The sequence below is a fragment of the Manduca sexta genome, chromosome 28 (genome assembly GCF_014839805.1).
Source record: "Manduca sexta isolate Smith_Timp_Sample1 chromosome 28, JHU_Msex_v1.0, whole genome shotgun sequence".
NCBI classification, from domain to species: domain Eukaryota; kingdom Metazoa; phylum Arthropoda; class Insecta; order Lepidoptera; family Sphingidae; genus Manduca; species Manduca sexta.
The window spans coordinates 11895907-11922539 of NC_051142.1; the positions used below are offsets into that span (position 1 = coordinate 11895907).

General features: G+C 34.3%; 1 protein-coding gene across 3 annotated transcripts in view; it reads left to right on the forward strand.

Annotated features, from left to right (window-relative positions):
- Positions 1 to 26614, forward strand: part of LOC115442132 (titin) — a 66792-nt gene extending 40178 nt beyond the window's left edge. Inside the window, exons 1-6 of one of the 3 annotated variants that reach the window (XM_030167109.2) lie at positions 915 to 1075; positions 5142 to 5510; positions 20626 to 20750; positions 21088 to 21333; positions 21491 to 21680; positions 21764 to 26614. In XM_030167109.2, coding sequence (XP_030022969.1) covers positions 930 to 1075; positions 5142 to 5510; positions 20626 to 20750; positions 21088 to 21333; positions 21491 to 21680; positions 21764 to 25868 — 5181 coding nt within the window. In that variant the 5' untranslated portion in view covers positions 915 to 929 and the 3' untranslated portion in view covers positions 25869 to 26614. Of the gene's footprint in view, positions 1 to 914; positions 1076 to 5141; positions 5511 to 19620; positions 19737 to 20625; positions 20751 to 21087; positions 21334 to 21490; positions 21681 to 21763 lie in introns of those variants that run through there. The other 2 variants (XM_030167110.2, XM_030167111.2) reach the window with 2 other exon arrangements.
- The last annotated feature ends 19 nt before the right edge of the window (positions 26615 to 26633 follow it).

The following is a 26633-nucleotide window of genomic DNA, read 5'->3' on the forward strand; positions in this document are numbered from 1 at the left end:
TCCCCTTATTCGTCAGTGTTATGTGAATGACAGCGAGCTGCATCGAGCTGTTATTCTTTTAGCATGAAATCATTAGTGTTGAAAATATTGGTGATACAGTATGATATGTTGATTATATTTGAATTTGGTGGTTATTATTGGTCGCCTTTAATCCTGTGGTCTAAACATTTAGTAGTAAGGATTGTTAAAGTTCCTTACGGTAGTAATTGTCAACTCTAAAGCCATAACTTCTATAGCAAGTATTTTTTAAATTAGACTCCTACTTTTAGAAATACACAAGTTAGTAAACGCCTCAATTATCCGTTTGATTAAGTCTGCTTAAGAAACGGCTCAGTGGAATAACGACGCAAACAATTACGGAATTGAATTGTTCGCAAGACATACGTAAGTAGCGGAAACTGTTAAACTGCGCGCTCAAAATGCGCTATTCGTATAAATCTAGGTTTACTGCCGCTTTTGCTACAGTATTCAAATATTTTGTAGTGGTAACAAGAATTATTTCGTGCTCTTATTATTTTGTACCATCGCCTTCTACTTGTTTCATTCAACTTATGGTTTTTTACATAGTGTCTTCATGTCTTCTTTTCTTTTTGCTGTTCTGAACTCTTCTGTTACGTTCACGCCCAGATTTAAATATAGCAATAAAATTCTATGTCGTTCTAGAACTATATGGCTTGACGTCAACCTTCCATTTAAATTGCTATTGTAAGTAAATTGGCCACGTACAATACGTACATTTAAAGCACCCTGTGCATATCACGAAGCAACAATATTATTGTTTACATGATTGTTTTCTTCGTCACACGAATGCAGCGCGGTGTCAGTCAACGCGCGTCAGTTCTATTATCGGAAGAATTACTTCATTTCTCTTAACAAAACTTCCAAAATGTGTCTGTCCTCGTCTAAGAGGTAGGATGTGAGTGAACAAGATGACGGGGGGTGGGAATTTGGTTAGATATGAGAGGTATCGGAAGACTCCGAGAACCCCTCGATCGACTCATGCCAGATACTACTATACGAGATCTCTCGTTCTGGACAATGCTAGGAAAAGAAGTCAAGATGACCTGAGGACAAGGTAAGAAGTGCTAGAATAATTTAAACATTCGTTCCACTAAGCTGAAGTGAAACTTCTCCGTTTTTGCTTCTTTTGTTCGTGTTTTTATATCTGATTATTTTGGAACTGGTTCGTAGATGGACGCTGTTGTGTCGGGTTTCCTATTAGTTACACTTATATCAATAATATTGAAATTGAATTTCTGCAAGATGTTTTCGATTTCAATACCTGAATTGTATTGTTTTTTTTTTCATTACTTTTTCGGACATTTTGAAGACGATTGTTGTTTGATTAAAAATGCAATTTTTCTCAAGACGTTTGTATTGGTTGCATTATAAATTAGTTAAGGTACAATATTTTGATGACTATTTGCTAAAAATATTCTTATAAAATTCAATGCTTCAAATCATTTTTATAAATCATGAGTATAGCAAAGCTATCAAAGATATCTCACGGAAAAAAAACAATCACAAATAAGAATGAAAGAAATAGATCAAGTTGAAATGAACATTGAGAATTGCACCACTGCCATGAAAAATACCACAATAACCTATTCGAAAGGTTGCACCTTACCCAACAATCAGGACTAAAGTGTTATTTACGAGCATCTGCCGAAGGAGACCACCAATTACCTACGAATATACGAGAGGCGAACAAAACAAATGTAGGTAATCGTAGCTCCATTTTAAACGTTGTAGAAACGACTCTATCGAATAGTTTAGAAGACTTAATGAATTGCATTATAAAATTTCAGTTAAAACAAATAGTTTCAAATTATGAGAAAAAAATTACTGTTTAACTAAAATATTATAAATAAAAAAATATACTAAAGCATCGCGCAGTCAACGTCAACTTGTTGACGTAAAAGATGACGGTTTCATAGTAGGTTTCAAATTAAAAGTCTGCGTTACGCCTAAACATGTCAACACTCATATTACGCAATTGTCAATATGACGGAATTTCATCAAACTAAAAGAAAAAATTAAATATCTCCCATACGACCAACATCTAATTACCCAGCAATTTCTATGCCAGTGTTCCGGACCTTGGATTAGTTAAAGCGATTACAAGCTGCTGAGTAAAGGCAACCGACCTCGGCGACACCCGCCTTCTATCGGGGGCAACTGATTTTGTAATAAACAAACATAGTGTTAAAGATCATTTGCCTTCAGTTTTTGCTTGTTGAGATCAATATTATCTAAGTTTTTATTGTAAATCTTAATTCTTTATAGTCTTATTTTAACTGACTTTTTACTAATATCATAAATGCGAAAGTTGGTGAAACTGTTTAGATATTTGTTACAAGTAAACGCAGAAACAGCTGAATGGATTTGGATGAAATTTGTCACGTAGATAGGCCATGTCCTGGATTTAAACTCAGATTGAAAGACTTGTACCCAGAAAGCCGCGAGCAACACCTAGTTACATACAATTCAAAAAGACTTGCAATCGCATCATATTCCATCTATCAAATTTAGTGATATTTTCAATATTCAGGCGTAACTAGTAGTATACAAAACTGGAAATTTAAAACCATCAGAGAGGTTGTAAGGGTAGTCAGTATTTATTCTTTCAACAAACTGTCACTTCAAGTCAGTTTTCTGTCAGCCCGCGGTATTATCACCATCGAGCCGATTCATTCATGCCCGAAACAATTACTTAATATGTTTACAGCATGATTGTGAAAATTAAAACTTATGTTACCTGCATAACCAGAGTCATTGTGATTTACGATACTCATAGCACGTCTAACTTCTCACGAATACGTGGGATGCTAACGTGACGCCGGGATTTATATTTCGCTTCCAAGAACATGAATGCCAGCCTAACAAAAAAAATTAACCGGCTACAAAAGAAGCACGATACGCGTGTAAACTTAAAAATCAAGGACACGGCAGTATATTATGAATTTTATTTTTTTATTAATAACTTCAATATAACGCCGTCATAAAATATTAAAATCTATTCTGTTAAAAACTAATACTGTCAACCAATGTTATTTTATATAAAAAAAAGTTAGGAATCAGCGTGGTGAAAAAACGAAATCAATACTTACTTAACAACGGTACTTATATATTCAGACAATTAAATAATTTATACCATGGTTTGCATAACACTCGTAACATTGTCATAGCACTAATGATATTGCTCCTATTATAGAACCTATCATACGACCCATTTATTCAAATTCCTGTTCTCGATATTGATATTATTTCAACAAAAAGTGTCTCATTTACTCAGAGAAATCTAATACCATATAATCAGAAAGTAACTGGCCTTGAGCAACATCTAAGTAGTTATTCTACAACTATCTTTACACTGCTAGTGTTTGTAGATATTATCATATTTTAATAATACATTTAATAATGAATTTGTATAATAATTATTATTCATAAAACAGATATTATTTTATTTGAAATGAAGAGCCGCTGTGTGTCACGATAGCTGATAGAATTATGCTAGACTGCTCATTGAATATAAGTTTTTTAATCTACAGTCTATACTATACGACTGACGGTCGCAATAATATACATCGACGCTTGAAAGGCATACATACCTAAGCGACAAATACACAATAAATTATATAAATATTTAGAATCGCCAAATTTTTCTGCGTCATTTGTTCTAGACTTTGTAGGTCTAGGATAATTTTAATATCATTAGACTATATCTTAATAAAATAAAAAGTTTAATTGTCATGAATTTTCATATTAATATCAAGACTTTAAAGCACTCTGCACAAAAATTTACTGATTGTCGCTTAGATATGATTGCCTTTAAGCGTATACATAATTTATCTGGTTTAACGGTGGCAATAGTATATATTATATTATACTGTTTTCGGTTTCACACAATTGAACTCTGTATCGTATAAACAATTAAATTAATATATTTTTCACAGATTTTTTTTCCTTACTTAAAAATGTAAAATAACATAATGCAATTTAATCTACTCCCGTCAATACAAAAAATAAAATATACCTATTCTTAGATTACGAGAAATAAGATTTAAATATGACAAGATTTAAAATCATAGAATAGGTAATGGTTTGACAATAACAATATTATTTCTTGAATAGCGATTGTAAGGGATTCCGAACACGGTCCGCTGAAACGAATCCATTTCATGGCAAGTCGTTACATTTCAACACCCTATCTCACCTCTAATATCCAATATTGGCAAAAAAAAACAGTTTTTTTTTATCATTTAGGCATCATAATAATATAATTTATATCGTTAAAATGTTTGCTAATTTACTTGGTGTTAAAATCGCGCGGTAAATGTGGTTGTGCGGTCAATGGAACAACTTTATAGCACTAAAGCCCTTAGACATATGATAGATTAAAGCGCGTTTAATGACTTTCAACTGAAACTCACAAAGATTACGTCATGACATCGCGCGTCACTGAAACCATCCAAAGCTATACGCTGCAAAAATAACGCATTCAACTAATGTTTGCTGTATGTTTCTATTGAAATAAATATCCATTAAAACAATAATACGTAATAACTAATTAGATAAAAAAATATTGTAATGTTGTAACATAGCTTAGCCTTTCTCTTATTCTTGCAAATAATACAAATGTATGTGCAACTCTACATTAGAATTAAGAATAATGTTGTTTAGCAATTTATATACGAAAGGAATCATCTCGTGTTGCCATGGAAAGAGATTATTGCTTCAATAAGTGGTATATCCACATAAAAAAATATTGAATATCTAAATAGCTTATCACACCTACTTTCTTGAATCGTATTTTCCTTGGGAAAATGCTGTGAACACTACCGCCCGGCACTGGGGGTGACAACGGGTGACCGTTGGGTCAAGCCACTATATATACTCTACACCGGCATACCACCCAAAACCTTGTATTGGCCTTGCTCAGCGCCATAGGGACGGCCACGGGTTCCTCTGGCAATGTACAATAGATAGCTAACCAACGCAACCGCGCGCATCTCTACACTACCTAAGGTTGACTAGTAGAAAATGCCTGTTGGAATTAACTCCGCCTATATATAATTTTCTATATAGTATAAAAAATAAATTAAAATTAAATTATTAATGTGATTCCTTCGTCTTTACAGATGTCAGTCCGCTCCAAAAGTAATGGATAGCCACAGCAGATCGGCGTCGCCGCGCGAGCCTATACGGCCCCAACACCGTCCACCATCGCCGCCGTCCTCGCCAGCCGCCTTCGACAACAGAGCATACCAGCACGACGAATCGGACCCAAACCACAACGACTCGTTCACATCAAACGGACCACAGCAGAACGGACACACCAAGGAACCGAATGGCGAAACCAAAACATTAGAAGCAGTCAATCTAGAACTGATAAACCTCACGCCTAAAAATGGAAATGCTAAGAAGAAGGATGTTGAGGTTGATATGAACGCGAGTAACCCTTACGATGAATACTTCGTGCCAGTAAACGAGCACAGGAAATATATGAGGTTAGTTTACATAGTATCTATAATTCCATTTTGAAACGTATACATAATATAGCTTTAAATCTGTAGTGCAACGTAGGTCGGTTCCTTAAGTCGTTCCTTGTAAGTAAATTACACAATATTTAGACTGATATACGTCCACAGGAAAGCCACAGAAATACAGACTACCTTGACTTAAATCCAAGCACTTATGACGTTCTCCTGATGGCACACGTATCTACAGGCTATAGCGATTGATACAATCGGGCATGCAATACAAACAAAGAGCTATTGTTGCAGCGTATGCGATTTGATTTTTTATAGTACAGTTATCTACAGACGTTGTTTGTAGTCATTAAACATGAAATTGAAAGTACTTGATATTTTAAAAAAATAGATAAAGATAAACATCTTGCCCGTTTGTAAAATATGAACCTATAGTAAAATATGACTACAACCGAGTCTTACCTAACACAATACTTTTCATAAAGCTCAACTATTACCTACTCTGTGCTACGTCTAGTTCAACTAATTAGTAATTACATTCCTAGACAGTTACAACTGTGTATTTAACACTACATAGAATTTTATTAAATTATCACCTTCCAAAAACCTTTAGACACATCTATATTTCTTCGAAATTCCTTAATTTCAATCACAAAAAATTTACAAATTGCATGATGAATCTCAAAATTGACAGAATAAAACAAATCTTACAAGCATCAGTTTCGCAAAATCATTGATGAATCGATTTGAATCTAACCATTTCGGACCATATCGATGGTGTCTCTTAGTAACGGATCGGCTCTCCGCTTCAGTAAATCTCAAAGATAAAACATGGAAATATTTAGCCCGTCTTCGAAATTTTCTTCTATAAATATTTGCTACGAAAATGTTAATAATTTTATCATCATCCATTAATGTTTACTGCATTTAATTTATTTTGATTGATTAGTTAAAAAAAAACATATTTTCAGTCAAACACCCAATAATCCTTTCCTATACCTGTAACTAAAGAGCATGTGATTGAATGGACAATAATACTGGTAGCTATAATCGGAAGACAAATATATACATACCAAGGTCAAATCTTTACTACATACCATATTAATCAGTCAAATCTTTACTACAAGGTAGAAACGGATATGTAACGTCGGTTGATAGCAATAAGCAATAGAGGTATTATAGAATATGCAACCACTAGAATGTAAAAAAATCATAAATTACAGTATAGTGAAAGTAAAGGATCATAACACAAGTCAAATTGGAAGTTTCTTGAATACTAAGGTAGTGTGACCAAAGAAAGCCCGGTTTCTATCAAGGCTCACCATACATGTTGTTGTTTGTTTTCTGTGTTTTAGTACAAAAACTTACTACGATCTTTAGTTAGTTCTTTTATTATTTAATTTTATAATATGCAGCAATTTAATCGAAAGGTTTCCTCCATTTTTACATGAAACCATTTTATGAAGATTTTAAAATTTGGTCTGCGTTACTGTACCCATAATCGTAATAATCGGAAGGAATGTAATAAACCGTATAAGTATTTTCTTCATAAGCGTATTTGCAATTGAATGAATTATAGTAAATTTATTTTGTAAAGGTGCGATGAACTCGTCTAGACTCTTAACGATGCAAGTCCTTTATTTCTTTTATTGTTTGGGTGCTCATACTCTTTAAGTAACTACACAGTCTTAAAGAAGACGATTATTATAGCAAAAGGATATAAGTGTTTACTTGTACACTGCACTGGCTTAATTAGATATTGGAACATGATATACTCAATTTCATAAACAAGTATAAATCATTTATAAAGAATAATCACAACAGGAAATATTACACATACCTAGAATTTTGAAGTGAACGACGCCGGAAATTCAAAATTCGAATTTAACTCGATTAATAACATTTTTTATCGATTTCCTAAAATGCTTGGAACGTGTCGGCAACAGTTTGCGATTGAAGCCATTAATCATCGTTACATATAGGCTTCCCGCCAGTGTTGCTTTTCGTGTTATTGCACCGGCTTAATAGAAATCAGTTTACGCAACGTTCGCTAAAAAGAAGGCCTTGCTCAGCCCGCCGGCGAATGTACACAAAATATCGTGATAGTTTCCAATTTTAGAAACTACTTTAGAACCTGAAATAAATTCTATTGTTGGCTATGACTGAAGTTTCTACCAATTTAATTCTATTTATTGGTACTTAAATTGTAATCACCCGATGGATCCTCCGTTTTTTGTGTAAAACATTATGATCTGTCGAAATTGGATTATACCACTATGAATTTATAAAATGTACATGCAATTACATTAAAACCAAATAACATGTTATCCATGTGTTAGAATAAAACAAGACATTGTCCCCGCATATAAATTTAGTTTCATATTGGAACAAAATAATACTCATTTAAACATCTAGTGCGTACATTTACATTCAGGTCCATTCTTATTTTAAATTCCTTAATCTATATTTAAAGCCGTACCTTTGTTATGGTAAGATTATAAAAAACTTAATCAAATCATTTGATATCGAATCACGTCAAGGCACAGCGAACTGGGTTGATCGTGTTACTTTCTGCAGGAGCCTTATTCTCTATCCCGCACGTTATTTTAACAGTGCGTAACAAGCACGTAACACAACGCGTCATGTTTAGGACTATAGAAATTTGGCTTACAGAATACCGTTCCACGCACATTTCTCGGAGATAACATGACACGGCCGCGTAACGCGTTTACACTATCATAGAGAATAAGGGCCCAGAATGCGGTTTATTGGTGGTGAGCGTTATGCAACAGTGTCGTGCCCACTCAACTGTCACATTAAACTGTTACAAATAAACAAGACATTATTAATTGAATCGTTTATTTTTATAAATTTCTTTGAATAATGACATACACGTACAATTATTTATAAATACAATCTAATACTCTCAAGGGAACACGGCTGTCTCGTTATAATAAAAATTGAAATAATAATTACACGAATCACGACTATTTGACTGTTGATGGAGTGTGATAATAATTGTAATGTATGAGAATAGGTGATAATTTGACACAAAACACCAAAATTACCTATGTCACTACAAAATTACCTATGTCATCTCACGCTAAGACAGTCATTCCAATTCCGGTATTTACAAATATTACTGGAAGGTATTGTCAGTTAATCGTGAATCAAAATTTAAGAGTATTATATAAGAATAAGGATGACGATTATATTTATTACAAAATAATTAAATAGGGTATTTGACTGTGTTTGATTTTTGTCATTTTTTTATATGTAGGTAACAGAAATTAGTACAAAAAAGAAATGCTTCTGAGACAACAGCATTAAAATTCGATAAGAAATGAGGCAGTAATTCAAAGTTAAAATATTGCTACGTGCATTAGAGGGGGTGGATTGGAGGTATCGCTGCATCTCTTTCTTTCACACGCAGTGTAATGCCTGCTGACTTCATACGCAAGTATTTCATCCCTTTCTGGTTTTTGACACTCAGCCCTACTACCAAATTTCATTGGCTTATAACTTGTGCGTTTTCTACAAGATCTCAATGATTTCTTCTATTTTAGAATTTAAACGACGTACATTTTTTATAAAAGTTATAATTAAAAATAAGTCAATTAGCCTACTGTCTGTTTTGAAACGTATCCCGCACTGTTTTTAATGGTGACAAAGCGCTCCGACACCTAAAAGTTCCCGCATGAGGCTTGTCCTTGACCTTGAAACGTAGCCACTAATTTAAAATTCCAACGTAAATTTTATGGACGTTACATGCTTATAACCCTTCTCTGAATTGCAAATGAGCAACCGACTCACCCGCGTGGGGCAAATCATGGCTCAATATTTAAGTTGTAAAAACATACTAGTTTTAATACAATGGGAACTGGTTTTGACGACTATGGAAATAAAGTTTATTTTGGTGGTGATAGTAACGATTTTGTCTGAGGAATTAAACAGCCAAACAATTTTTTGACACCCTCTTCACGCATCAATGATTTACGGTAAGTAATAGTTGCGTTAGTTGAGCAAGCAAATCGCAAGGAAAGCTTATACTTCTCGTCAATATTAAAGTTATTGTTTCTTTAGAAAACGTTTTATTTAAGGTTCTTTCAAACCTAAAATGCAAAATTAGTAGAGCCGCACCAATTTGTAATTAGTTATATTACCTAATAATAAGAAGGCCTAATCCTTCTCAGTAGTAGAGACGGTCCGTGCCCAGCAGTGGGTAAGTATATAATACAGGGCTAATGTTATAATTACTATATTACCTACATCCAAAAATTCCGTTTCTCTCAGAATCTCATGTATATTTAAATTGTTTTAATATTTATGATGTTTTATAAAACCTATTTACTCGTTTAGTTACTTGTGCTTTCGTAAAAGTTTTATGAGCTTTTTTATAACATTAAATTATAAAAAAAAATCTGTTTCTAATGCAAAATTTAATATGCTACACGTTGATAATAATTTTGCATATTCTTTGAAATTAATTGAATGTTTTAAATAATTAATGTTTTCATAAATAACTTAGCCTTAACTTAGTTTAATTAGCCGGCTCTTCACCTCTGAGGTTGAACGACTTCCTTCACGGTTTTGTCTAATCTTCCTCAAACATTTAACATCTCATTGTTACACTGTGTAAATATTATAATTATGATTTCCTAGAACAAAGGAAGCTACGATGAGGATACGCTAAATATCTTTTCCTGACATGCTTTTTGTAATTTTCCCTTTTGTAATTTGTTATATCCTCTGTCGAATGTATCCTTTATTCACAAATTACGAGTCTCGCATTTTATTAAATATGCGTAGGCATCGTTTTTGTCACGTATTTATGATCCAAGAAAAGGAAATATATAATATCAAATTTTACTTTCCGGGTTTCAAACAACACTGACCTTGATATCCTTGCGTAAATTAAATTAAATAAATAGGTTAATAATATCACCATGTGTCTTTAATAAAACTAAGTTTACAAATTTTATTAAAATAGATGCTTTATTTATGACAATAATTTAATGCCACTTATGGCTGTGGCAAAAATGGTCTATACACAAATATGGTAGGGATATAACACATTATAAGAAGGGTGTTTGTTCCATTGTTAGACAAAGTGTCCTAAAAAGAATTGAATTATACTCTTAAGTCTCTAATTTCGTTTTGCAATACGTTACTATCTTCAATAGTGTGTAAACACCAAATGTATAATATATTAATTTCTTCACTCAAGGTCCTCTACAAATCTCTACTTATGCACTAGAAATTAATTCCTAACGACCATATTTTCTTACCTCGACAATTTGCTATGTAAACATGACATTAACCTACATATTGCTAATCATTTGAAGTCACTGTAACATAAAAAAATGACTCGCAATACTAGATCAATAATTTGTTCCGAATAGATCAAAGAGATATCTATAATATGTCTATAAAGATTAAAACACGTGACATAAGTTTTCATAGACTGTATAAGTGTTTGAATATTTGACCACCCACAACAGCGACACTTTAGATGCAAGGTAACGCAGTCGCCTACATAGGCTTTAAACTAGGCCGGCTCCGTTTATGTATAAATACAAACAACTTGGTTTCTAGTTCTACATAGCTTGAGTGTCAGGTATAATTTTATTAGATAAATATTATACTTCTTTGTGTGTGATTGGTTTTTAACCGAATTTCGGGCACGGCGGCCAATCTTAACAGAGATCAACCAAGTAAATAAAAATATTATAGTTCACAAGTGTATACGCAATACATAGGTGCACTCTCTGTTCCTTCACTCTCATAGTCTGTTAAGACGATAATCCAAAGTGACTGAAGAGAGATCAGGCGCAGGAACAACGGCTTTATATTCTTTCCGAGGCACAGGCGTATCACACCGCCAACATTCTGACTCCGAGATGCGACAGTAATTTTTAAGATAGAATTCCCATTTGCAATTATTTTGGCCCGACCTGGGATTCGAACCCAGGACCTCAGCGCGATAGTGGTACTCGTGCTGTGTATTCATTACAGGTACGCCACGAAGGCTGCCGTCTCTCGAGACTCTCGAGAAGGGATTCTTAGCATGTAGAGAACTTGTAGTACAGCAGTGCGGTTACTAATTTAGAGCGAACTATGCAAAGCGAGCAAATCTTCACACGTCCCATAACTCATCCCTAGCTAATGGGTATTCGGTTGTATCTTCCGATACCTCCTACATTTTAACTCGATCAATATATTTGGACCAGTTTTAACCCTAATGGGTTCTTTCAAGGCTTTGCACAAAATACACGCACCTGAACATTACTTACGTTAAAGATCTATTTCAACAAGTTACGGCTGTTACCAAAACCTTTTACGTCGAATTAGTTAAATGTCTATCATATCATAACCGTATCGAAGGTTATGCTTGTAAAAATGGCGGCAAGGTCGGCCGTCGTAACAATCTAAAGCTACTGATACGTTCACTTCGTGCACTGCGTTCGTGTTGTTTGAAGAGAAATGTATTGCCACTGCTTTGATAACGTCATAATTAAATTTATCACATTGTAAATGAGTCAGAATAGTATAAAAATTGTTAAGATTTATCGTTTGATAAAACTGACTGGGAAATATTAGCAATTTTTAGCATGTTTAAAATGAACTTTTTCATAATAGAATAAATAACGCCTCCAACTACATTCTACAGCTACAGGAAGGTGTTTATGCCATTTCTTAAATTCGCCATCGCCAATCCTTACCCATTGTATGATGATTGCCCCTCACCTGTCCCGGTACTTTTATTCTACAAGCACAGGTGGCAGGAAATTACTACGTCTTGATTATATACTTAATGCTTACTGTGTATTGTCAAACTAGCCTTCGCTCGCGCCTTCATCCGCATGGAATTCGGTTTGTGACAAATATAAAAAAAGTAATTTATATCCTATTCCTGTAGTAAATTTTATAAAAATAAATTTATTTAGCAGTGAAGGCATAACGGACGGTAGAGTTATTTTCGTATATAATACTAGAAGGATATACTAAATGTATCACATACTAATAACACGCATTTCAAATAAACGATAAAATCAATTCGTTAGCGTTCTGGTTCTTTGTCTTGAAATATTTAAATGCTATTATTCTTTATATCCTTTTTCAAAACAATATTGTATAAGGCCTCTGTCGTAAAATCGGTTCCGGGTACAATGAACCTGATACGGGACTTCATTAGTTAATTCTGGTTTACTGAGATTATAATTATACTATTATTAATTATTTTCAAAACTCTTTAAGCAAGCTGATTTTCGATACTACTGTAAAGGTTAAGTTATTTTTAAGTTGTTTCCGGAGTTTACAGCCCTGCACCGAAACAACCATTCGTGCTTTAACTGATCTTGGCGTATAACCAAACTTGTGCATTTCTAACTCATTAAGACTAAACACTTAAAAAAACAGAAATTAAATTAAATTATTTATTTGAACCCATAAAATGTTATACATTATTTAGACTCCGTCAATATTAACTCTACCACCAGTTCAGAAGCAGTTCTCACCAGAGAAGACCGGGCAAGAAACTCTGGTGTTGCTCTTTTCAAATTTAGATTAAATTTAGACTACGCTTATCTTTCTGCGTAGTTTTTTTAAAACCAGATATAAAATGAACTCAACAGACTATACAACTATTACCTCTTTAAGAACCTGCGTGTCGTCGTACAGATTACAATCAGTAGCGAAATAATCAGCAACTTTCTAAGTCCGTTTTGATCCCACGTTGGTTTTAATGACGTGGAAAGAGCGGAAACATAGAGGAAGCCCACATCACGAAGACTGCATTGTTATGCAATGGCTCGTTCTTTAGTGTGCGACATTCACGGTCGACTCGCCTTCATAACATCAAATAAAAGTCGCCGACGTCAAAAGTACCTAACCATTCTCTTAAGTCTAAATGTTATCTATAAAGTGGATTGGTACACACCAAAATGAATCTTATACTACAATTTTTTAGTATAATATTCCTATAATACTAGTAGCCAAACAGAAAAAAATAAAGTTGAATAATGTAGGTGGAGCCGCGAGGGACCACTACAAGTTAGAATAATAATATGATTCGGACAAAACACAACAGTCTCAACTTCGACGAACCAGTTTCAAACATTACTAAAAGCTAAAAGATGAAGTAACAATAACACGTAACGTAGGGACTAACCCGCTTTAAATTACTCTCAACACCAGCATACAAAACAATTCAGTCCCCTTGACTTTCAAAACACGTTACAGAAAATCAGTTTCAGGTTACACAACTGTTCGCTTATTGTTCCAAATCCGGCAGAAAGTTCTCAAAAACAACAACTCGCTGCACTAGTTGTAAACAAAAAATAGTTTCGACTATTTGTTGGTAGAAAGCGCTTGCATATTCAAAGTAGCAGCACAAAGCAAATGTGTCGAGGTATGAAAGAAATTCATAACAATGGTTAAAGAGTATGAGAAGCGGCCGGACCGTGGCGGAAACATTGACATTGCATTTGAAAGACGGTGTTGTTTCTGAGCTGGAATTGTTCCCGCCATGTAGAACAAGGATAATAGCTGTAGCTTACCTGCGGGATAAATGACATTTCATTATTGCCTTGTTTCAATAGCACTGCTATATCACACCTGTGCATACTATACATAATCAGTACATCATCAAATATTATATACAATTGAATTCAATAAATATCAATGAAGAAAGTAACAAATCACTAATAAATTACGAACTATACAAATATAAGTAATTTATATACTCATCTTTGATCACAATAAACAAGGCCAAGTAGAAGAATGAATTCATTAAACTGCTCCAAATAGTTCTATTCACATTTCGCCCCTCGGGGCACTGCAAGCTTCGCACAAACAAAATTAATTACTCATACAGTTAGTTGATTCGCATTGAGTGGACAATAAGTGATTCAACGCACGTGTGTGGGAATCGCGCTGTCCAAAACTGTACCGGCACGCAAACGAGAATATGAAACGGAGCTGTTTGATGCCTTTTTGTTTGCCGAAATGGCATTTATGAACTGCCATGTTTAATACAACATAGTACGCATTTCAGGGAATTGTCACTCTCGGCTCTCGATGCCAAGGATATAAAGCTTATGCGTTCAAAAACCATGCGAGTTCGTTTTTCATATTTTATTTTAATTATTCCCTGTTTTAAAACAAGTGGTTTTAATGCACATTTTCTTGTAAAACTTTCAGTAACTGTCACAACTATAAGAATAAATACCTATTTCAGAATAAAATATTCTAGAAAACTAGTGCTATATAATATGTAAGTACTGAGTATGTAGGTCCTGTTTACTGTACATCTATCTGTTCAGTATTTATTATTCATTTAATTTAAATGATCACCTGTCTGTAGTTATCACAAAGCATTTAATATTAAATATTTATAATTAATTTCCCATAAGAATATGTTTTCCTCGTTGGTTTTTTCAAAGAAGATAGCCTCTCAATCTCCTTCGATGGTCGTCCTTTATGCGAGGTCCGTCGACTCATCTGTATTCACTAGGAGTAGCACTGCCCAAACCTGTGCATCAACATCAAAGTCAACTGGCCGATGCTTGTAGACTTTAACCAATCCATTTCCTGTGTTATTGTTTACGTTTCTTCCTTGATACTTTCTGATTTATAATGCATTATCTTTAGTGGTTATTATTTTCTCATTGCCTTAAATTAAATATGTAAAAGTTAAAGTAAAGCTATTTCGACATCAAATGGAACGTTTTATTTATAGTCCGATAGTATAAACCAAGAAATATGTAATGCCTCATTTATACTATTTACGAATAACTTGGCGAATAATTCGGCAATGAATATGATTCAGAATTATGAGCAACGAATACACTCTAAATCAGGGATAATAATATAATCTTTGTAGAAAGTGCATGGACATTTTAATGACATAATATGAGGGCTATAAGTCAACATGTATGTATATGTTATTAATAGTTACTGGGCGGTTGAAAGCTTATGATCGCTCATTGTGACATGCAGTTTGTATTGTATGTTGCGTAAGTCCAAATGACACCGTGATATTTGAATCATTCATGATTTCAATAGGAATAGTATTGCTTGCTCAATGACTCGTTTAAACTTAGTTCATTGATCACTCATAAGAGAAATTGGGTCATTGGTGATAAAAGTGTAATATCATTAACACGTTAACAACGGGATTTCCATTGTTAATAAATAATTGAAGTATGTATAATGTATATATTGAAAGGATTACAACAATAAAAAAAATCTATTTAAATTATTGCATATTGTATGAAACTTTTGAATTACCCAACAATACAATGCGATTTATTATGACAATGACCATGTACATAAGTAAGATTGATAAATATAATATGAAAGTCTAATTATGACAGAATAAGAGCCCATTGCGGAACATGTTTTTATTTTACTATCGAATAATCTTAATTTCGATTCAGAGGCAGTGAAGTATCGCCGTAACATGTCTGAAAGCATTCTCATATTTTTTTAAACTGCAATAATCCATCTCCAAGAAGTAATCTACTTTCAGGTTTTTGTAATGATTGCCGTGTTGTTCTTGCCATACTTATTCTCATTTAAGGTTACTGAATTCATTTCATGTCATAAATAAAACTTTTTACACAGTAATTTTTAAGCAATACCTAGCTTATGATTAATAGATTAAATTTATTCAATATTTATACTCCTACAAATTTCTATTGCATCAGCAATTATTGTTCATATTATTAATATTAAATACTTACCTACCTACTTAAATATTTTATATAATATTCCAAAAAAAACTTTCCAAGGGCTGAATGTTATTATTCCTTTACCATTAACGTGTAAATCTTAGTAACAATACATAAAGGTTTCGCATGGCAGTTTCCTCTTTCTTGCTAACATTAGCATTAGTGTGGTGGTGGCATGTTGCCATCATGCACTTCTAAACGACGGCTCACGTCCCGTCGCGTCGAAGACCTAGGACCATAACAAAACCGATTGTTCCGCTGCGAGCTGAGGGAGGAGAGGAGTGTGTTGCCAGCATATGATATTTATCACCTGTGAGGAAAATCTAGGGATATTTTTGATTATTTTTCTATGTTAAGGTCCATACTAACTAGTTAGAAAGTGAGTTTTAAAAAATGGGAGTTTCTATTGTTATCATATAATACACAAATAAAAAAAAACCACCTTAATAGCACTCGAAAATGTTAAACTAGTTTGCAGTAAATGAAAATACCACAAAATGTTTTACCACAACTATCACACGTCAGTTCACAAGTTAAATTTACTACATCCATCCGTACTTGATCCATACCAGGCCAAAATAGAAACAAAACTTAAGAAACCCCGTCAACTCTTCCATAAACATATCGTAATATTTAGAAATGGTAACACTGGGAAGTGTTCGCGAACGCAGGAACAAAGCGCGGGCCATCGACCCGCGGCGCTCGCCTCGCCTCGCTCCAACCTGGATACCGACGGATTTTATAATAACCGACATGTCTCAGTTCTACATATCTATCTATAGATATGCACGTCAAACAAAGTAAACGAACCCGTTGCTCTTGACTGTAGCCATGCGTCTTACACTAAACGTATAGAATAGTCTGCGTATAGGATTTTTATTCCTTAAACTATTGCTAATACACAAACTAGGGAAAATTAGATAAGAATAAAATTCAGTACCTACAATAACATTAACTTCACCATAATTTTGTTGCGTGAGATAAATATTATTTTTTTTCCAACTTTACAAAGATTTTAACGTAAAAAAAGTTGTCATTTTTTTTTCTTAATCCACCCCATGTTTTCTAAAAGGTATTGCCTAGAGCAGTTAGGCCGCCATTTGAACTTAAGTACCTATTGTTTTTTTTTTATTGTTTTCTCATAAATTTGGCAGCCTCGTGTGGCAAAAAGCGTAAAAAATTAATAAAATTTCAAATCTTTATTAGGTAAATAGCAAATCGTTATCAGTATACTAGTAGACAAGAAATGTACTTTTACATATTCCTTCCGAAAATCCTAGTCTGCACCTTTTCAAACAAGGTCAGTGACTTACCGAAGACGGACGACTGTATCGTTATAGATCATCTTTAAAGATTTGCATTTGGAAGGGTCACCACTCAACAGTTCACTGTAGTCCTAAGAGCAAAACCGCCTTCCGGTTTGATGACATTTATTCAGCCGACGCAGTTGGTACAGTATATATTTGTAGATATTCATACATACTTATTATAGTTATAAGTACTACTTATATGAAAACTTACCGTAATATATTTACCTATTTGATTTAGAATACTTCTGCCTATAATAAAATCATATCTCAACGCCAGTAAAAAATGCTTTGTTACTTACTTTAATATAAATTTTGATAACGTAAATGACATACCTTATTAATATACTTAATAATTATAATAATATAATAATTAAGGCTAGCTAACAAAATATGTAATAAAACGCTGATCCTGTCTAAAAACAATAAAATTCCTTTTTAAAACTTACGGTACTCAGTAACCTAACTCGAACTATCACGATTCCATTGCATTTTTGTGTTCTATTTTTACTTCTTTTTATTAAACGTATTGAATTCTCTGTAACAATTTTACGGTCTAATAATCACTGGGACAATGTGAGATATATTCGGTGAATTAAACAAAATGTAGGAAACTACACAAAAAGTTTCAAATAGAGGTCGGATTGAGTTTGTAAGGAAGTAGGAATTATTTTTGTAATATTAGAAATGGGTATAATATTTTAATATCACATAGCAAGTGTATAAAAATTAAATACAAACTCATCCCAATACCCAAACCCAAGATTCCAACGTATTATTTACTTATATATCTACAAGTAATTTACTTAGCTTAAAACAAATGCACCACAAGAAACAATTATTTAAATATCTATAATTAGGTCTAAACTTACACACTGATTATTTGCATAATATCTAATTATCTACATTAGACAACTCCATCGCCAACAAACGATATCAATCAGCGCTAAGCCTTAACACTTATCAGTCACGTCTTCTTTATAAAGACAATCACTGATTAGATTAATTTTAATTAGAAGTATTTATTCAGGTAATTTACGCATTTCAATCATTATGATGTAATTAATATTAATCCCAAAAATAAGGATTACAGACCAACTTTTTTAAATAATTTGCACAGTAATAAGATAAGAATATAAAAAGAAGCCTACTTTTCTTCACTAGAATTTATATTTATAATTTAATTTCGCTTTTATTTTTTTATGTTGCCCATTTAGTATCATTTTAGCGACCAATCTCGATTAATTTCAAATAGTAACACGGTAGTAAATCGCTTTATGCAAAACAATTTTCCGGTGAACGTTGTTATTACTAAACTTTCACAAATCAGCAGGAGTCACAGTTATTTAGGAAGTATTTAATGTATGTACGTGTAAGTGCATATTGTCGATCTGCAGTTGAAGTGAAATAGTGATTTCATCTGAGTAAGGGTGATTACAATAAGCGGCGATAGCCTAGTTGGGTGTGGAACGGACTGCCAAGACGAATGTCCGCAGGTTCAAATCCCAAGGGCACACACCTCTGACTTTTCTAAAATCATGTGTGTATTCTTTGTGAATTTATCGTTCGCTTTAACGGTGAAGGAAAACACCGTGAGGAAATCTGCACATCTAAGAAGTTCTCTATGGGAATTTCGAAGGTGTGTAAAGTCTACCAATCCGCACTAGGCCAGCGTGGTGGACTAAGGTCTAATCCCTCTCAGTAGTAGAGGAGGCCCGTGCTCAGCAGTGGGCAAATATATAATACAGGGCTGATATTATTATTATTATATAAGGGTGATTATCGGATGATTATGCGACTATATCTTATAAACAATTATAGTAAAATATTGATTTTATTTTATTTTACTTCAATAGAAAAAGTCGCCACATAGTGCTATCGATTCCAATCGAAAAAAATTAACGTAATATTTTTTTTGGATACTAGAAATAAAATTATTTTTTGCCTTTTTTTAGATGAACTTTTACAACTTTTTAAAGTTCAAAATATTTGGAAATATATTTTTCCATAGACAACAAAAATCTTAATCTCACAAGTTAACTAGCTCATCCTTATAAAAATAAAAAATGAGGGTAGTTGCATCGGTAACTTTTGATTTAAAACCATTATCCGTTAGTCGTTGTGAGTCACCCCTATAACATGGAAGGTCTACCAGAAGCCCAGAAATTACTTCACGGAGATATTGAAAGCCGCGGCTCTGAAATGTATGTACTTACAATTATATTTTCCTTCCGAAAATACTACGAGTCTTGTATGATTATAATGACGGATATCAGAGTTTCATACGTCGAGAATCTTCTTCGCCTTAGGTTTAAAAAACGCAATAAGATATTTTCATGATTATTTCCACACTAAATTAACAAAAATATCTATGATTTTATTTTACATATTTACTTAAAAAGATCGAGTCGCAATGACATCAATTGTTACAATTAAACCAATACACATTTTATTAACATTTAAGAATTCCACCAAGATGGAGTCACGCACGGCAGCCAGTTTACTAACGACACTATCTTAATAAATTGACTGGCGTAGTTGTCTAGTAATTCGCCTTTCCCTTGCATGTTCGCTGTAACCTGTTGAATGGTTGTATTATTTATGATCGTATTATAATTAATCTCAAATGGGTGCTGTAGACGTATTTTATTATCCTACATTGTTTTTGAATCGTGAATCGATTGTATTGATGCTATTATTTGTGTGTTTAGTACTTAGTACTATTTTATTGGCTGCCTCAATATAATAATTACTAACACTTACGTCAAAATGAAAATCCTTAAACATTAAACGCTATAGTTAACATATATTTGACTATTAGCATATAGATTATAGAGAGTTTTGGGTGCCTACACTTATAATCAGGTATAATTAAAACAAAAAGAATAATTACAGAATTAAAACAAAAATACTACATAGTATGATAAATTATAAATTCTTCACACTAAATACGCTAGATATTATAATGAAAAACGGACACTTGGACAAACATCCTTTCCGCCAAAAATTCTAATAGATATCTAATTAATTATGGCGACTACGTTTAAAATCGTAATATACGATTAATTTATACATTTCTTCTTTTCTTTACAGAGGCGAGAAACTTTACGTAACTGCGGACAAACGAGGCGAAAAAGGCGGGTGCAAACGACCCCTCTGCTGGACACTGCTGGGCTTGGTGGTAGCCGCTGTCGTCGCAGTTATCGTATTAGCAGCCAGTAAGTTTCAACGCACATGAACATTAAAATGCAAACTCAGATCGAACAACTTGTGGCTAATATGATAGTTATACAAATAAATTAAACATTACCAATCGATAATGACTGGCCAAGAGGGGAATGTGTAAGGAATTAAAACTAACATGCTCTTATATTGTCAAAAATCAGTAGGAATCTATTGATCAAACACATGAAATAAATAGGTAAATAATTATAATCAGAAATTACGTGTGCCATAAGAAATAATGTCAATTTACAAACAGATCCCCTTCCCTAACCTTCTGTTCCATAGTGTAACATATGTATATGTTTTAATCGTCATCAATAAACCTTCCAGCTGGCATACTGTTCACAAATTCGCCAACAACCCTCGAGCAATACAACACGTCGATCAGCTCGGCGCGGGCGCTGGGCGGTATCGCACACGATCACGCACACGACCACGACCACGACCATCACGACCATCACGACCACCATGTCCACGACCCCACGATGTCGCCCCAGCCCGAACACGGACCAGAAACGCAGAACGATGAGGCGCATGAACAGGTGGCATCGGATGAAAGTGATTCCTCATTGTACGGTAAGTCATCTATACTGTTTTACATAATATCAAAACTAGCAAGTCGCCTGCCTTATACACACGCATGATAAAATACAATAGCAACACCATTGATAAGTTTAAGGCATAAAGTAATACGTATATCTCAGGCCTATATTGACATTATCATTAATTCCAGTGCCGAGAACAGTTGAAGGTGAATTGAAGATCGATAACGAAGAGTTCACGTCGATGTTAAAGGACCCTGACAGCAACGAATACAAAGAATTTGTTTCGACCTTCACCGAAGGACTGAAGCGAGCGCTTTTCGAAAAAAACACACTGGACTACGGCGATAACGACATCACTGTTGAAGTTGTACAATTAAGGTTAGAGCTTTAGATAAATAACACTTTATTTTTAGATATTTTCTATTAAATACGATTCTAATATGTTATTTTATTTATTACAGAGAGGGCTCAGTCATCGTTACGTACAGGATCCATTGGAAACCGAGAATTAATGTTCAACCCTCAGAAGATTTGCTTACACCTAAAAGCTTAGAAATGAAGCTCGAAAATTATCTCGATAGGAACGACAGAATGATCAGCAACTACCACGTAGCCGAAGACAAAATGATCGCGCGACCGGTTCTTGACATCTGTCAAATTAACCAAAACGACTGTGAGCACGGATGTGAATTCAATGAACGTACATTAGACTTCACTTGTACGTGTCCTCCCGGTCTTATGTTAGACATGACCAATCCGAAAAAATGCATGTCCATTCTGGAGGGCCCAGTACATGATGTACAAGAAGCAAACCAAGAAGCGGAGAACGTTGATAAGACACCCGAGTCAAATGAAGCCACTGTGAAACCTGCGCCTGAAGAAGAAAAAGCGGCTACTGAATCAGCACATGTTACCGAACACGAAAACACTTTTGACTGGAAGGAAACTCATCACATGATGCCTGTAACAACCACTGAGTCCGAAGCCGATGTCAATTTTTCACATATCTTTGGCCATGAACATCATGAGCATGAAACTGAGATTCCAGTAGAAAAACATTACCTAGAGGAGCATGGAAAAGAAACGTCTGAAGAAGAGATAGAACCAAAACCGGAACCAGAACCGACCTCCGAGCCACAACCAGTAGAAGAACCCCAACCTTCTGCAGAACCACAACCAGCTGCTGAGCCCGAACCTACTGCTGAACCTAAGTTAACCGCGGAACTACAACCCACTTCTGAACCAGAGCCGACCCTCAACTCTGAGCCAGTCCCCGAGCCTGAACCGGTGCCCGAACCCGAACCAACAGCGGAACCAGAGCCGACCGCTGAGCCGCATCCCACTATGGAATCTCAACCTGCCAAAGAGCCAAAATTAATACCAGAACTACTGCCCACACCCGAGCCCCAACCAGTGGAAGAATCTCATTCAGCGGAACCACATCCAACTGAAGAGCCCCAACCGACTTCTGAACCTCAACCAGACTCAGAAAACCAACACGACTTGATTGATGCTAAAGATCTATCTGAACCAAAGTCTGAACCAGAGCCAAATTCGGAAACTCATGTAGAAGCTGATTCAGAAAAAAATGAACAAGAACATTCTGTACTCCTATTCCAACCAGAAATGGAACCATCTCCTGAACCCCAACCCAGTTCTGAAACTAATACTGAAACCCAACCCCATGCCGAACTACAGCCTAATGCTGAAGCACAACCTAACGGTGATCAGGAAACACAAACTGAAACGGAAATCCAGACTGAACATGAATTTGCAATGCAAACAACAACTAAAGCACAAGCGAACGATGATCATCAAATTCCATCGCTAGTTCATGTAAATGAGCATGAAGAAAGTGCAGGAGAAAGCATTGGCCGTGCTTTGGACCAAGAAAATAATATTACATCAGAAGAAAAACCCATCGGTATAGACGAAAATGTAGAATCTAAATTGCCAACTACTGTCAATACTATAGAAACTACTACAATGAGGATTTCAATATCGGAGCCTAATATTATTAATGAGCCATCATATGAACCCAAACCCGAAATAATTTCAATATTTAATGACAACAGGGAACCAACGAACGGACCTGTATTTGTCACAAGCGAAACTAACGAATTAACTACTAAAAATAATGATTGGCTTGAACAAACCACACAAATCAATGTGAAAGATGGCGCGAGTACAATTGAAGAAAAAAGTACGGAATTGAATTTTCCCTCTAATTTAGATGCAATTATGAAATATCTTACACCCGACCATGAACATGAATCGGAATCACGATCATTCAAACATATTGAAAGTGAGATAGCAACGGAAATAACCACGATTAAATCCACTTCAAAACCCGAAGACGAACTACCCATAGATTTAACAAAAGAAAATGAAGTTCCGGTGACAGAATCAATTGGAAAGGTAGAAGAAGAAACTACAAAACCCTTCTTATCTATGCTCCCTGACATGAATATAAAAGAATCTGAACATGATTTAGATTCAAAGGAAGAAAATGGTATTGAATTAACTACTACACCCGTAACTTTTCTACATGACCATAACGACCAAATAACAACTGCACCTGAAAATAGGATAGAAGGAACTGCAGAATCTGTAACTCAAAAACAAGATGAAATAGTAGAAAAAGAATCTAATGTTACTTCTTTAATCGAAGAAGCTAAGTTATTAGATTCGAAGACCGTAAGACCACTCGTTACCACCACTTTACAATCAGAAATAGTAACTGAATATTCTATAGTCACACATCATAAAGGCTCTGAAGAAGACAAACAATTAATGGATGCACTTGAGAACAATAAACATCTCGAACCTAATGAGACTTCTGAAGAAACCAATGATGTACCTGGTGAAGGCATGGATATTACTTTTGATGTTATCAGTCAACTATATAATCGTTCATCAAAATCTATTGAAACGGTTAATAAAACAAATTCCGATTTAGTAGGATCAAATAATAGCTTAATAGACGATGCCAGTACAACAACTGAATCTGATTGGCTATCTGAACCTGTAACCGAAACCAATTATGAAGAGGCAATGAATAAAATGGAAAAACATGAAACAACTGAAGCAACCATGGTTAAAATGGACGATATTATAAATCGAGAACTAACTAAGGATGATTTCGAGCCTGATTATTTAAATAATATGGGTACTGGCAGCAAAGGAACAGAAGAAGAGGAACCTGCTTACGGTATGGTACATGATTATGACAATGAAGATTCCAGAGTTAAGAGAGTACATACAGACATGACCACAGGTTCTACAGAAAATGAAATTAATAACAACAATATAACTCAAAAAATAACAACTGAAACTAGTCCAGCTACAAATTTACCTATCGAAACTACTACAGTTAGTGAGTATATTTATAAATCCGCTGAACGGGCATCAAATCAACCAGAGGAGGATGCTATCAAACAAAACTCTAATGATTCGGTGATGTCCGTAATATCACACTCGCCAATCACAGCTGCCCCAGCACCGGTTTGGGAAGAATCGGAAGTAGAAAAGGAGTTAGCAATTAAAGAACTTACAAAACTAAATAATGATATTACAACGCCACAAACCGTTATGATCGAAGAAATAATTGTACCGACTACAATAATGGAAATGCCTACTACCATCGCCTCTGCAACAACAACACTTCCTCCAGTAACTACCGTTATAATGGAACATAAAATGGAAAAAGACAGTGGCAATGATTTCGCTACACCAGAAACACTAAATTCTTCTCAACTTAACAATTTGAACGTGACCATTTATGAGATATCAAGTCACGGCAGTAATACATCTGTAGCATCACCAAAGTCACCAAATGGCAATTCTGCAGAATATGAGGACCATGAAACAGAGATGAACCCTTTCTTGCCAGAAATTGAAAACAACAAAAGTCTTGTCAAAAAATTGCAAGAAGGCCATGATATAGAACCGGCGAATTTAAATGAAACTCAAAATGAGAATGTTGAAGAACATTCTATGTCATCTGAAGGAAATTCATCTTCAGACGACGGTTTGACAGTAATATCTAAAGGCAATGAGGTACCATCAATTACTACTACTGAATCCTCAACAACAGAAAAAGATACGTCTTTTAATGAACTTCTTATGAATGTTAACTCACACGAAAATGTAACCGAACCTCCCAGAACAAACGCGCCTGAAGTAACTACCAAATTAACTGAAACCATATCAAATGAAGAAAATAACATGATGGCCAAATCACAAGAGAAAGAAATGTTGCCAGTTTCAACATTCTTAATGGACACTGATGATTTGGATACATACAAGCCCATCACAACGAAGATCGATTCCGTAGGAGAAAATGCCGTTTCGCCAGTTAATCCTGCAAGTGTAAATAGTGATAGTGAATTTCTTAGTGTAGTGCCTATTGAGGAAGAGAGGAAAGAGGAAGAAGAGGCACTGAAAGGGAATTATACGAAAGACAACATCCAAGAACTTAATGATATAAGTGATTCGCCAAAAAAGAGTGATAGGAGGACATTAGATGAAACCAAATTCGATGCAGTAATTAATAATGAAGCGTAGTGCACGCTTACTGTAAGTTTACGTACGCAATTATGCTTGTATATTGCTATGTAGTTTCCTGTGATGCTGTCGATACTGAACATTAAAAACTAACAGACTATTTTATACCAATGTAAATGCAATATAATACAGATTTATATTATCTCACGTAATGTCTCAACGTAAATCCCAAACTCTGTACCTTGAACATTTGCGAACAAATTTTCATTAGACTAGTCATGCTACGAAAGAGTCATCTTCTTGAAGATTTTAAATTTATTTATTACTTCGTACCTAAAAAGAATGAAATATTTATAAATCCATAATAATGTGTATTAAGCATAATGAGTTTATTAAACAAGGTACACCAGTATAGTGTAATAATTAGGTCTCTTTGCAGCAAGAATATTTAAAATATCATAAAGTTTTGTTACCATAGCTAAATGTATATCGTTATTATTTTATTAAAATTATACTTGAATCGGTGGACTCGGCTGTTGAATAGAGAAACGTAAATAAATTTTACGTGTTAAATTATTCTGGTGTGATGAAAGAATTCGTGTTCTGCCATGATAGAATGTGATAAGTCTCATATGTATACATTCCACAAGCACTTAGATGTTTTAACTTAGTGATGTAATGCAGAAGTGAGGTCTGATTGTAAAATAATAATTAATTTAGTACTTGTTAACTAAGAAATATTTTGTATAAATGGTTGATATTGTAAAGAATTACGTTGTAAATAAATTTAAAGTTAATAATAATTACTCTTTGTGTTTCCTTTTA